The sequence below is a fragment of the Chlorocebus sabaeus genome, chromosome 14 (assembly GCF_047675955.1).
Source record: "Chlorocebus sabaeus isolate Y175 chromosome 14, mChlSab1.0.hap1, whole genome shotgun sequence".
Classification (NCBI taxonomy): domain Eukaryota; kingdom Metazoa; phylum Chordata; class Mammalia; order Primates; family Cercopithecidae; genus Chlorocebus; species Chlorocebus sabaeus.
In genome coordinates this window covers 63,755,376-63,769,792 of record NC_132917.1, presented here as the reverse complement: position 1 = coordinate 63,769,792, position 14,417 = coordinate 63,755,376, and the positions used below count along the sequence as shown (strand labels likewise).

At 36.3% G+C, this 14,417-nt stretch overlaps 1 protein-coding gene across 4 annotated transcripts in view; it reads left to right on the top strand.

The window, feature by feature from the left end:
* Positions 1-14,417, top strand: part of VPS54 (VPS54 subunit of GARP complex) — a 132,090-nt gene that overhangs the window by 85,983 nt on the left and 31,690 nt on the right. For all 4 annotated transcript variants that reach the window (XM_007970455.3, XM_007970454.3, XM_007970457.3 and 1 more), the window contains 4 exons: positions 9,674-9,803; positions 10,390-10,571; positions 11,039-11,151; positions 14,118-14,181. In XM_007970455.3, the coding sequence (XP_007968646.3) occupies positions 9,674-9,803; positions 10,390-10,571; positions 11,039-11,151; positions 14,118-14,181 (489 nt within the window). The remainder of the gene's footprint in view (positions 1-9,673; positions 9,804-10,389; positions 10,572-11,038; positions 11,152-14,117; positions 14,182-14,417) is intronic.

Sequence of the window (14,417 nt, the reverse complement as noted above, 5' to 3'; positions counted from 1 at the left end):
TAAGTTGGATTCCTAGGTATTTTACTCTCTTTGAAGCAGTTGTGAATGTGAGTTCACTCATGATTTGGCTCTCTGTTTGTTATTGGTGTATAAGAATGCTTGTGATTTTTGCACATTGATTTTGTATCCTGAGACTTTGCTGAAGTTGCTTATCAGCTTGAGATTTTGGGCTGAGACGATGGGGTTTTGTAAATATACAATCATGTCATCTGCAAAGAGGGACAATTTGACTTCCTCTTTTCCTAATTGAATACCCTTTTTTTCTTTCTCCTGCCTGATTGCCCTAGCCAGAACTTCCAACACTATGTTGAATATGAGTGGTGAGAGAGGGCATCCCTGTCTTGTGCCAGTTTTCAAAGGGAATGCTTCCAGTTTTTACCCATTCATTATGATATTGTCTGTGGGTTTGTCATAAATAGCTCTTATTATTTTGAGATACATTCCATCAATACCAAATTTATTGAGAGTTTTTAGCCTGAAGAGCTGTTGAATTTTGTCAAAGGCCTTTTCTGCTTCTATTGAGATAATCATGTGGTTTTTGTCTCTGGTTCTGTTTATATGCTGGATTACATTTATTGATTTGCGTATGTTGAACCATCCTTGCATCCCAGGCATGAAGCCCAATTGATCATGGAGGATAAGCTTTTTGATGTGCTGCTGGATTCGGTTTGCCAGTATTTTATTGAGGATTTTTGCATTGATGTTCATCAGGGATATTGGTCTAATATTCTCTTTTTTTTTTGTTGTGTCTCTGCCAGGCTTTGGTATCAGGATGATGCTGGCCTCATCAAATAAGTTAGGGAGGATTCCCTCTTTTTCTATTGATTGGAATAGTTTCAGAAGGAATAGTACCAGCTCTTCCTTGTACATCTGGTAGAATTCAGCTGTGAATCCGTCTGGTCCTGGCCTTTTTTTGGTTGGTAGGCTATTAATTATTGCCTCATTTTCAGAGCCTGTTATTGGTCTAATCAGGGATTCAACTTCTTCCTGGTTTAGTCATGGGAGAGTGTATGTGTCCAGGAATTTATCAGTTTCTTCTAGGTTTTCTTGTTTATTTGCGTAGAGGTGTTTATAGTATTCTCTGATGGTAGTTTGTATTTCTGTGGGGTCGGTGGTGATATCCCCTTTATCATTTTTTATTGCATTTATTTGATTCTTTTCTCTTTTCTTCTTTATTAATCTTGCTAGGAGTCTATCAATTTTGTTGATCTTTTCAAAAAACCAGCTCCTGGATTCATGGATTTTTTGAAGGGTTTTTTTGTGTCTCTATCTCCTTCAGTTCTGCTCTGATCTTAGTTATTTCTTGCCTTCTGCTAGCTTTTGAATGTGTTTCCTCTTGCTTCTCTAGTTCTTTTAATTGTGATGTTAAGGTGTCAATTTTAGATCTTTCCTCCTTTCTCTTGTGGTCATTTAGTGCTATAAATTTTCCTCTACACACTGCTTTAAATGTGTCCCAGAGATTCTGGTATGTTGTATCTTTGTTCTCGTTGGTTTCAAAGAACATCTTTATTTCTGCTTTCATTTTGTTATGTACCCAGTAGTCATTCAGGAGCAGGTTGTTCAGTTTCCATGTAGTTGAGCGGTTTTGATTGAGTTTCTTAATCCTGAATTCCAGTTTGATTGAACTGTAGTCTGAGAAACAGTTTGTTATAATTTCTGTTCTTTTACATTTGCTGAGGAGTGCTTTACTTCCAACTATGTGGTCAATTTTGGAATAAGTGCGATGTGGTGCTGAGAAGAATATATATTCTGTTGAGTTTGGGTGGAGACTTCTGTAGATGTCTGTTAGGTCTGTTTGGTCCAGAGGTGAGTTCAAGTTCTGGATCTCCTTGTTAATTTTCTGTCGTGTTGATCTGTCTGATGTTGACAGTGGTATTAACGTCTCCCATTATTATTGTGTGGGAGTCTAAGTATCTTTGTAGGTGTCTAAGGACTTGCTTTATGAATCTGGATGTTCCTGTGTTGGATGCATATATATTTAGGGTAGTCAGTTCTTCTTGTTGAATTGATCCCTTTACCATTGTATAATGGCTTTCTTTGTCTCTTTTGATTTTTGTTGGTTTAAAGTCTGTTTTATCAGAGTCCAGGATTGCAACCCCCCTGCTGTTTTTGTTTGTTTGTTTGTTTGTTTGCTTTCCATTTGCTTGGTAGATCTTCCTCCATCCTTTTATTTTGAGCCTATGTGTATCTTTGCATGTGAGATAGGTCTCCTGAATGTAGCACATCAATGGGTCTTGACTCTTTATCCAATTTGCCAGTCTGTGTCATTTAATTGGGGCATTTAGCCCATTTACATTTAAGGTTAATATTGTTATGTGTGAATTTGATCCTGTCATTATGATGCTAGCTGGTTATTTTGCCCGTTAATTGATGCAGTTTCTTCCTAGCATCGAAGGTCTTTACAATTTGGCATGTTTTTGTAGTGGCTGGTACCAGTTGTTCCTATCCATGTTTAGTGCTTACTTCAGGAGCTCTTGTAAGGCAGGCCTGGTGGTGACAAAATCTCTCAGCATTTGCTTATCTGTAAAGGATTTTATTTCTCCTTCACTTATGAAGCTTAGTTTGGCTGGATGTGAAATTCTGGGTTGAAAATTCTTTAAGAATGATGAATCTTGGCCCCCACTGTCTTCTAGTTTGTAGGATTTCTGCAGAGAGATCTGCTGTTAGTCTGATGGGCTTCTCTTCGTGGGTAACCTGATCTTTTTCTCTGGCTGCCCTTAACATTTTTTCCTTCCTTTCAACCTTGGTTAATCTGACAATTATGTGTCTTGGAGTTTCTCTTCTCAAGAAGTATCTTTGTGGTGTTCTCTATTTCCTGAATGTGAATGTTGGCCTGCCTTGCTAGGTTGGGGAAGTTCTCCTGGATAATATCCTGAAGAGTGTTTTCTAACTTGATTCCACTCTCCCTGTCACTTTCAGGTACACCAGTGAAGCGTAGATTTGGTCTTTTCACATAGTCCCCTATTTCTTGGAGGCTTTGTTCATTTCTTTTCACTCTTTTTTCTCTAGTCTTGTCTTCTCGCTTTATTTCACTAACTTGGTCTTCAGTCACTGATATCCTTTCTTCTGCTTGATCGAATCGGCTATTGAAGCTTGTGTATGCTTCGCAAAGTTTTCATACTGTGGTTTTCAGCTCCATCAGGTCATTTAAGCTCTTCTCTAGACTGGTTATTCTAGTTAGCCATTCATCTAATCTTTTTTCAAGGTTTTTAGCTTTCTCGTGATGGGCTAGAACATGCTCCTTTAGCTTGGAGAAGTTTGTTATTACTGACCTTCTGAAACCTACTTCTCTCAGCTCGTCAAACTCATTCTCCATCCAGTTTTGTTCCCTTGCTGGCGAGGAGTTGTGTTCCTTTGGAGGAGAAGAGGTATTCTGGCTTTTGGAGTTTTCAGCTTTTCTGCTCTGGTTTCTCCCCATCTTTTTGGTTTTATCTGCCTTTGGTCTTTGAGGTTGGTGACTTATCGATGGGATTTTGGTGTGGATGTCCTTTTTGTTGATTGATGCTATTCCTTTGTTTGTTAATTTCCTTTCTAGCAGTCACGTCCCTCAACTGCAGGTCTGTTGGAGTTTGCTTGAGGTCCACTCCAGACCCTGTTTGCCTGGGAATCACCAACAGAGGCTGCAGAACAGCAAATATTGCTGCCTGATCTTTCCTTTGGAAGCTTTATCCCAGAGGGGCACCTGCCTGTTTGAGGTGTCTGTCGGCCCCTACTGGGAGGTGTTTCCCAGTCAGGCTACACGGGGGTCAGGGATCCACTTGAGGAGGCAGTCTGTCCGTTATCAGAGCTTGAATGCTGTGCTGGAAGAACCACTGCTCTCTTCAGAGCTCTCAGGGAGGAACGTTGAAGTCTGGAGAAGCTGTCTGCTGCCTTTTGTTCAGCTATGCCCTCCCCAGAGGGGTGGAATCCAGAGAGGCAGTAGGTGTTGCTGAGCTGCGGTGGGCTCCACCCAGTTCCAGCTTCCCTGCTGCTTTGTTTACACTATGAGCATAGAACTGCCTACTCAAGCCTCAGCAATGGCAGATGCCCCTTCCCCCACCAAGCTCCCACGTCCCAAGTCAATCTCAAACTCCTGTGCTACCAGTGAGCAAGGCTCTGTGGGTGTAGGACCCACCGAGCCAGGCACGGGAGGGGATCTCCAGGTCTGCTGGTTGCAAAGACCATGGGAAAAGCACAGTATTTGGGAAGGAGTGTACCACTTTTCCAGGTACAGTCACTCACATCTTCTCTTGACTAGGAAAGGGAAATCCCCCAACCCCTTGCCCTTCCCGGGTGAAGCAATGCCCTGCCCTGCTTCAGCTCAACCTCTGTGGGCTGCACCCACTGTCCAACCAGTCCCAATGAGATGAACCAGGTACCTCAGTTGGAAATGCAGAAATCACCCATCTTCTGCATCGATCTCGCTCATAGCTGTAGACCGGAGCTGTTCCTATTCAGCCATCTTGGAAGCGACCGGTCAACTCAGTACTTTATATAAATCAACTTATGGTCCTGGAGCTTATAAAGGTCACAGTAACAACATAAAGTCAGCTATAACACTGCTCTTCAGTACAAACAAACCAAACCCTGAGCTTACTTAATAAAGTTTACTTAATAAATAAGAAACTTAATAAAGTTTCTTCTGTGTGCAGGCTAATATTTTCACATTTACTAGTTAGGGTGCAGTCTAAAACTGCTATAAAAAGAGATGTAAAAACTCTGTAACTTAAACAATGTAAAATTTATTTTTATATTTTTATGTATTTATATTTATATTTCATGTAACATTTCAGAGGTAGGAGATCGTCAGCTGAGAAGACAGGTCTACCATTCTCAGTGTGTAGTTTCCATCTGTGTCTAAGGTGGCTGTTCTAGCTTTTAGCATTTCATTTTCATACCTAGCAGCAGGAAGGAGAGGACAAAGGGCTGATACCTTGCTTACTTTGTTTTGCTTTTTAAACATTTTAACAACAGCCATGTAATTTGGGTAGAAGTAAGCCCACCTTCCAGCTTCAAGTATCATTTGTATTCATCTTCCTCTCAGCCCTTTCATGATCTGTTTGGAACATATGGCACATACGGGAAGATGTAGCAATTATAAAGTGCTCAGCTCAATTAACTAGCACAAGGTGAATTTGTTGGTGTAATTGTCACCCACCTCAAGAAATATAACTTTACCAGCTCTTCAGAAGCCCCTCTTGCCACTGTAATACTATGCTACTCCTTCCCATAGGAAACCATTAAAACAATTGGTTTTTCCAGTTTTTAAACTTAATGGAATCATATATTTGCTCTTTTGTCTCTGATTTCTTTCGTTCAGCATTACAGTTGTGATATCTATCCAGGTTGTTCCATGTAGCAGTGATTTTATTTTTTCTGTACAAATAATCCATTTTATGATACACTACAATGTATATATGTATTTTACTTTTGATAAGATTTGGGTTTTCATTTTGGATTGTCATGAACATTCTTCTAGATACCTTTGATGCACATGTTACAAGCATTTCTGTTGAATATATACCTGGAAACACAGTATGTGAATGGTTAATTTAGCTAATGCCAACAATTTCTCAAAGTCATTGTACTCACTTACGCTCCCCTCAGAAGTGTGGAACAGTTTGTGTCACTCCACATCTTCCTTCACTCTTGATATTACCAGTCTTTTTTACACGTTAGCCGTTTTGTTGGGTATGTCGCAAGTGTAGTCATTTTATTTCCCTGATGATTGATAGGAGAGCACCTTTTCATACATTCATTGGCTGCTGGGATATCCTCTTCTATGAAGTGCCTATTCAAGGCCTTTACCCATTTTTCTGTTGGTTTGTATTGATTTATGAAGGTTCTTTATGTTATGTCAGCACAAATCTTTTGCCAGTTGTCCATATTGCAGATATCTTCTCCCACTTTCTGTATTGACTTTTCACTCTTACTGGGTTTTTTGGTGAACAGAAGTTCTTAATACAATTCTATGATTCATTACTTTCCTTTATGATTTATGCTTCTTTGTGTCATATTTAAGAAATCTTTCCCTACTTTAAAGACTTGAAGATATTTTTTGGTTACTGTCTAGAAACTTTGTTACTGTCTTTTTCACATTAAGACCTACAGTCCATCTAGAATTGATTTTTATGTTTAGTATGAGGGTTAAGATTTTTTTCCCATATGGATATGTTTTTGACCTTGCACCATTTATTGAAAAGGCTGTCTTTCCTACTCCTCTATAATGTCACTCTTGCCGTAAATCAAATATTCAGATAGTTATATCTGTTTCTGCACTCTATTTCATTCATTTTTCTGTCTTTACACCAGTACCATTAAGTAAAATTGTCATAGTTACTGTAGTTACTATAGCTTTTGTTTTCTTAAATAATTTGTTTGTAGAGATTGGGTCTTACTATGTTGCCCAGGCTGGTCACTCCTGGCCTCAAGTGATCCTCCTGTGTCAACCTCCCAGAGTGCTAGGCATGAATCACATACCCAGGAACTGTAGATTTTTAATCCATATTAATATCTGGGAGAGTAATTTCTCCTACTTTTTCTTCTTTAGGATTGCCTCAACTTTTCTTGGTCTTTTACAAATCCATATACATTTTAGATTTGTTAGTTCTCTGTTACCTTCACATATATTTGTTTATATTTTTTCCTTTCTTTTTAAAAACAAGCACAATCCAGAATTCGCACTTATTACTTCCACTCACATCCTAGTGGCCAGCATAATTATGTGACTGTGTCTGGCTATAAGGGAAGCTTGAGAAATAAGTCTTTAGCTTGTGGACTATTTGCCCAGCTAGAGCTGTCATTGTGGCAAAAGAGAGAACAGATACTGCAAGATAGTTAGCTTTCTGCCACACCATTTGAGATCCTTTTAAACTGGATGCAGTCTCACAGTTTTTATTCTTCCCCTCCTACCTCCACTGTGGCTCACTTTATACATTGAACCTTCTCTGGCTTTCCCCAATCACATCCTCCTACAGCATGAAGCATAGGTTCTGCAGATGGTTCTTTCTGGGAACTACCCAATGTAGTAAATGTCTGGGAACTACCCAACCCAAAGGGGCAATGAATTGAGTATATTTATATGTGTGAGTCTAACTAGTTCTTTCATACAAGGGCTCTGACTATTCCTGTAGCAAGTGTTTTTGCAGTATATAATTGAATCACTGATATAGAACATGCAAAAATACATCTGACATTTTAACTTTGTTAGTGGTAGATTTTCCCTATTTTCTTACTTCAAAATAACCTGCAATTTTGTAAGTTTATTGCAATGCAAATATGGGCACAAAATAGAAAATACTTTTCTAGGCAGGAAATAGGAAAAGAAAAACAATGGAAAAAATTAGAGTTGCAGAGCATAATGTCCTCAAGTTTCATCCATGTTGTAACATATATCAAAATTTCCTTCCCTTTTAAGGCTGAATAATATTCCGTTCACATGTATGTGATACATACATACAAGATGTATATGTGTATATCACATTTTGTTTATCTCTTCATCCATTAGTTGACACTTGGGTTGCTTCCACGTCCTAGCTATTTTGAATAGTGCTGTTATGAACTTGAGTGTACATATAAATCCTAAAGATCTTACTTTCAGTTATTTTGGATGTATACCCAGAAGTAGAATTGCAGGATTATGTTTGAGTTTGTTTGCTTTTTACCTATTGATGTGAAAGTTAGAGATCTAACTGAAGTTAAAAAATAACAAATCTTTTTTTTTTTTTTTTTTTTTCCTCGCTCCTTCGCCCAGGCTGGAGTGTAGTGGCATGATCTTGGCTCATTGCAAGCTCCGCCTCCGGGGTTCATGCCATTCTCCTGCCTCAGCCTCCCAAGTAGCTGGGACTACAGGTGCCCACCATGCCCGGCTTATTTTTTTGTATTTTTAGTAGAGATGGGGTTTCACCATGTGTTAGCCAGGATGGTCTCGGTCTCCCAAAGTGCTGGGATTACAGGTGTGAGCCACTGTGCCCGGGCCCTAAAAAATCTTTTTAAAAGCAGAATTACAATGAATGAAATGATTTTTAAAAACTAACTTTGTGGCTTTTTGGATTAATTCACTCTATTTTTTTTTAAGGACTTGAGTTGTTTTTATTTGCTATTTCCTGTTTATATTTTTGTGAATTGGTAGCATATTGTCAGGAGTTTCAAATTCATTAATCATTCTGTTACATGGGGGAAATTGTAAGTAATCTTTCAGGAATTAAAAATTTACTTCAATAGTAAAGTTGACTTTGAAATTTAAGCAAGAATTTTGCAGGTATTCTGTTTTGAAATACCGCTAGACTGTTTATGTAGAAATAAATGTCAGAGCGGAGGAAGCTTACTCGATTAGAAGTAGACTGATTCTGGGTTCTAGTTCTATCTCTAGGTCACTTCAACTTTCTAAGATTCAGTGTTCTCCTCCATAGGTAGTTATTTATCTACCTACCTCAGAGTGTGAGAACCAAACAAGATAATGTTTCTGAGAGTCCTTTAAGAATATTAATTCATCTGTTATTTTGAAGCATTAGTAAACAAATTTGGTAATACTATGATTTTGAAGGATAGCAGGTAATAACCTTCTTTAATACCATAACCAATTAGAATGGTAGTTTACCTCAAAGCAATATACACCAGTCTCTTTGTAGTATCTTTGAAAAGTATTTTAATTCAACTGAAAGAGAGAAAAATGATGTTAAGGTACTTAACTTGGCTCATGGTAATACTAAACTGAACTGATGGCATGGAATCATTGCTCTTTATATATGCCCCTGGGGGAAAATGTTTAAAAACAGAAAGTTTTACATTTCCCCTCAAAATTGAAAAAAAGTACATTATGTCTTACAAATACTCCTCTTTGAGTTTACGTTCCTTGAAAGCAGCAACCTGTTATATTCCATCTAGTGCCTAGCACTTAAGCACAGTAAATGCTTAGTAAATATTAGTTCAGTTGAACTGAGTATTTATACTCATTCATAGTTATAAGTAAAAAGAGAGTCTGTTTGTCATGAAATAACATTCCTTCCCTCTTTTGCTGCCACTGTATCATCCTAAGTGCCTATGCACAACTGTCCTCTGACATAGCTGCTACCTTGTACCTAATCTAAAAATTTAATTTTCCTATGGTTTCTGCAGACTTTCCAATTGACGTCTGAACTAAGTGTTAAAAATACTACAGTGGAGAATGAAAATTCTTATTTAAGGTTATGATAAAATACATTGGTGGTTGGGCACAGTGGCTCACACTTGTAAGCCTAGCACTTTGGGAGGCCGAGGATTGCTTGAGGCCAGGGATATTTGAGACCACCCTGGGCATTGTAGCAATACTCTGTCTCTACAAAAAAATTTCGAAAAAGATTAGCCAGGTGTGGTAGTGCACACCTGTAGTCCTAGCTACTTGGGAGGCTGAGATAGGGGGTTCGCTTGAGACTAGGAGTTTGAGGTTTCAGTAAGCTCTGAATGTGCCACTGCACTCCAGCCTGGGTGACAGAGCAAGACCATGTCTCAAAACAAACAATAGCTAAATATAGTTGTATTATCTGAGCATGTTTAAGTAATATTTCACTGTAAAAACTAAGATATTTGGTACATCATAGAAATTTTCTTCAAATGTGAATTTTATAGCTTTTTCATCCTTTTTATTGATAGGTCACCTATGGAGAATACTATGTTTACAACTATCCTGGACTAAATCTTATTTTATCATTTTCAGGATTAGTGAAGATATGAAATTAACTGACTCAGAGCTAGGAAAGCTGGCAAATAATATCCAGGAATTATTATATAGTGCCTCAGATATATGCCATGATCGAGCTGTCAAATTTCTCATGTCAAGAGCAAAGGTAGTTATTTTCATAAAGTTTTATATATTTTATATTTTATACATAATAATTTTGAAGATCTGGAATTATGTCTTTGCTTCCTGTGTTCCCCATAATGTATATTATTTTTAACATTTAATGTAATGTAATGACCTAGTCAGTGTTACCACTGGTGTGGTCTACTAGGGAGATGTTGAGATATAAAATAATCTAAATAAAAGAAATAGGAATTGTTAAAGCAGTATTTTCAGATAAATGATTAAATGACTTATTTTGAAATATATGTTAATAACTAATTTGAAATTAATGTTGTTTTACATATATATGTATATGTATATATGTATATCTAAATATATGTAGTTAAACAAGTTTATAATAAAACTCTAACAGTGTGAAAATTTTATAGTATGATCTAAATTCATTTGAACTACTATATTAGTTATAAAGGGATCAGAATCAAATTTGGACCTCTTAAGCATTTCATGCTCAATTTCTGGGTCTGAAGTATTGGGAAATATTATTAAAATAAAAATATATTATAATTATTGTTAAACCTTAGTCAGTTTGTTGTTACACTAACTCTCATGATTTTTGTATTAAAATTTAGGATGGTTTTCTTGAGAAGCTAAATTCCATGGAATTCATAACACTTTCTAGATTAATGGAAACATTCATTTTAGACACTGAACAGATCTGTGGAAGAAAAAGCATGTCGTTACTTGGAGCACTTCAGAGCCAAGCTAATAAGTTTGTAAATAGGTTTCATGAAGAGAGAAAAACCAAGCTCAGGTATCATCACCATGTCTGTTCTGTTCTTTGTTTTTTTCATTTTTCTTTGTGAAACACAGTTATATTTAAAAGAGTAAACTTAATTGGCCAGTGAAAATGCCTGATAAAGGTTTTTTTAATTAAAGGCAGCTTGTGGAATTAAAATCACATTTCTTGGCTTTTCAAAGCTGAGTTAGAATGCTTACTTCTATTAAAATACTTTTCAGGAAGATCCTCAGTAAGTTGACTTTTTTTGCCACTCAAAGTTAAGTAAATTGTTTCATCATTCTTTTTGTTTAGGCTGAGATATAAAAAGAGAACTATTTTCTAAGTATTGGTCCTGCTTATGAATGATTCCAGTTTATTAAAGTGTTCAGCACTTTTTAAGTCTTATGTTCTCACTCAGCTCTTCTTCCTTTTCTTTTAAACCAAGGAAGATGGTATTGAAATGTTAAAGTTTACCTTCTTTTCTCTTTACTGTGGACTAGCCTCCTCTTAGACAATGAGCGCTGGAAGCAAGCAGATGTTCCTGCAGAATTTCAGGATCTTGTTGATTCTATATCAGATGGGAAGATTGCTTTACCTGAAAAAAAATCAGGAAGTATGTGTATTCCTTCACACATTCTCTTTCAATTTTATATTGTTTATTCATTTTGTATTAATGCTTAATATTTCTTTAATTGACAGTGCCTATTTCAAAGCTAGAACCAATATTTCCAGCTTAGTAAATACTTGACAGGAAACCTGTGGTAATTTATAATAATGATTTCAAATATTTATTGTGTGTTATAACCATATGCCAGACACTGGACCATGTTCTTTACATGCATTACTCCAGTTCATTCTCACAACTATCTGTGATACAGGTACTATTGTTACTTTGTGTAACAGTGAGGAACCTTGAGGCTCGGAAGGGTTAAGGAATTTTTATACAAATGATGAGTTGGGATTTGAAACCAGCTTTATGTAATTTCATAGCTATGTTCTTAGCTACTATACCATATTGTTTACATACATATATTGAGTAAGCACTAGTTAGCTTCTACTTTGTGTCCTATATTGAGATAGAATTGAGACAGAGATAACAGCTATAATTCTGCTTTAAAGAGGCTAAGTCTAATGAACAAAACCAAAAAATATATAAGCAATCCTAAGTAATGTAGTTACACAATAGCAAAAGTCCAAACGTAAAGAAAGAAAACCATGAAGGGGACAAAAAAGGAAGAACCACAGAGGTAGGGAGAAATCTAGAACATAGAAGAAAAATGATGAGAGAGTTGTCACTGGTATCGAATACCAGTTGAGTTTTCATGTGGAAGAGATGGCTGGGAAATACTTTTGTACACTAGTTCAGGTGGAGTCATCGTGTGATAATAATGTAAATTTATTTACAATAATCCTATAAGATTTACAATTATGAAATTCTTGAGTATTTCTAATAGAGGAGGTAGTTGCACTATTTCAAATTTTATGCATTTAATCAAAGTTTTACATTTCTACACAGAAATATTTTTAAATTGTATACTTCACAGTCGCACAAAATGCAACTAGACTATAAGAGAAAGACTTGAGTAAAATACAAACAGTAACCATTAGTTTGATACATAGATCATTTGCAATCTCAGTAATTCAGTGGAGTGATAGTCAAATTGCAGTTCAGTGCTTAGTAACTGGAAAAGTGAGGAAGGGTAGACAAGTATAGACTACTTTTTCAACAGATTTGGTTGTGAAGGAAAAGTGAGTGATGAAATAATAGCTAAAGAAGTTAGAGAGGGAGGGTGATTTATGGGGCAAGGTGCATGGAGTCGAATCCAGAGTTTAAGAGAAAGGCTACTACTTCTGCCCCTGTGACAAGGGGAAGAGGGTTAAGGACAAGTATAAAACAGATTAGTTGATATAGGGCAGAGAGAAGAATTGAAGAAATTAGGTAAATTTTTGTCATATGACAGTTTTTAATAGGTAATAGCGTTGGGTGGTAGAGTTTTCTAACTGTATGATATTGGCACAACTAAAGCATTCAACTAGCAAGAGCTGATGGAAAAATAAAACACTCTGACCATTCTAAATCACTAGTTTAAAATTGTAAGACTTATCACTCATCTAGTCTTTCAATCTATATTTAATTGACTTCTCTCTATGTGAGGTGGTGTGCTAGATGACTAGGATATATTTTCTGTCCCTGAACAGCTCATGGTCTTTTGATTCCACTGTTAAGCAAACAGAGTGATTTCTGAATTGAAATCATAAATGTGGAATAATTAAATTAATTGTGTATTTTGTTTGAAACATGAACTATTTATTTTCACTTCTTTGGAGGATATTGATGGTAGGAGGTTTCTCTTACATACCTTTCTTCTCAGTCTTTTTTTTCCTCTCTGAATAGCATAGATGTATGCTATTAGCAGTCCATTAACATTTTACTAGTTCTTTTCAAGTTAAGGATCCTGGATTATTATCTATTTATCCATGATATATTAATTGGGTTACTAGCCACTCAGCTAGGCATTGGAGAAATGAAGGTTAATGGATAGCAGCTAATATTATTTGAGTATTTACTTACACTGTTTTGTTCTAAGTATTTTACAGGTGTTATCTCATTTACAGGTCCATGAGCTAGACATTATTAGTATTCCTATTTTACAGATTTAGAAACTAAGGCATAAAGAGGTTAAGCAACTTGCCTAAGTTTACATAGCTAGGAAGTGGTAGAGCTGGGATTCCAGTCCGGGCAGACTGACTTTAGGGCCATTTCTCTTTTCTACTATGCTATGCCACTTCTCTGTAATACAGAGAAGTGATGAAGACACAGTCCTTACCCTCAAAAAATATACATCTGACATATGTAGTAAATTGTGATTGGAATATATATAGCTCTCAAATATTCAAATGTATATACAAAAACCAGAGGGCCTTGAAGCTTAGGGAAGCATAATGAGTTGCCTATGGTGATCTAATCAATTTGGCTTATCCAGGATACAGTCAAGTCCACTGTTCTTTACACCTCAATATGCTGAATTTTGTTTAAAGAAATATCACATGCTGAAAATAACTTCTGGGTTGAAGTATTAAAAATTAAATACATATCTTTCCATCAAATTTAGAAATTGTATTCAATAATGATAATAGTAAAGACAACCAATTTAAATGCTAGTTCTGCCTTTCCAAACCTAGTAACTTTTAAAAAAACTATTTGCTGATCATTTACCTTGTGCCAGTCCTAAGGGATAGGCAATTCATAATAATTATTTCTACCATTAACAACAACCCTGAAAGATACTGTTGTCCACATTTGATAGATTCAGGTAGTGATACTCAAAAGAGGTTAAATAATTGCCCCGAAGTCATGTATCCAGTAATTGGTAGTACTGGTACTCAAATCCAAATCTCTCCAACTTCCAGTATAGTTTATTTACTATGTGTCAGATAGTTTCCCAGGAAGTAGATGTTTATTTTCAGAAATGAGATAGTTTTAGGCCTTAAACAGGAACTATCTTCTTCAGCTTTTTCTCCATTATTTTATTTCATCTGGTACTCTTGTCTCTCTTGTTTATTTGTTCTACTCTCTAGCCACAGAAGAAAGGAAACCAGCTGAAGTTCTTATTGTTGAGGGACAACAGTATGCAGTTGTTGGGTGAGTGACACATTTTTCTTTAGTTGTTGAGTCAACTATTTAAAACACAAGTCTTCTAGTTCTCCCTTGAAGTGAATTGGAAATTTTGGATTCACAATTTTAACAATGTTAAAATTCAATTAACAATTTTAAATCCTACGAAGAACTTAAAGGAAACTTTATGGATTTCTTTATCTTCTCTATTCTGTAGCATACATTATTAAGGACTACACTGGCTTGACACAAAAGGCTTGATT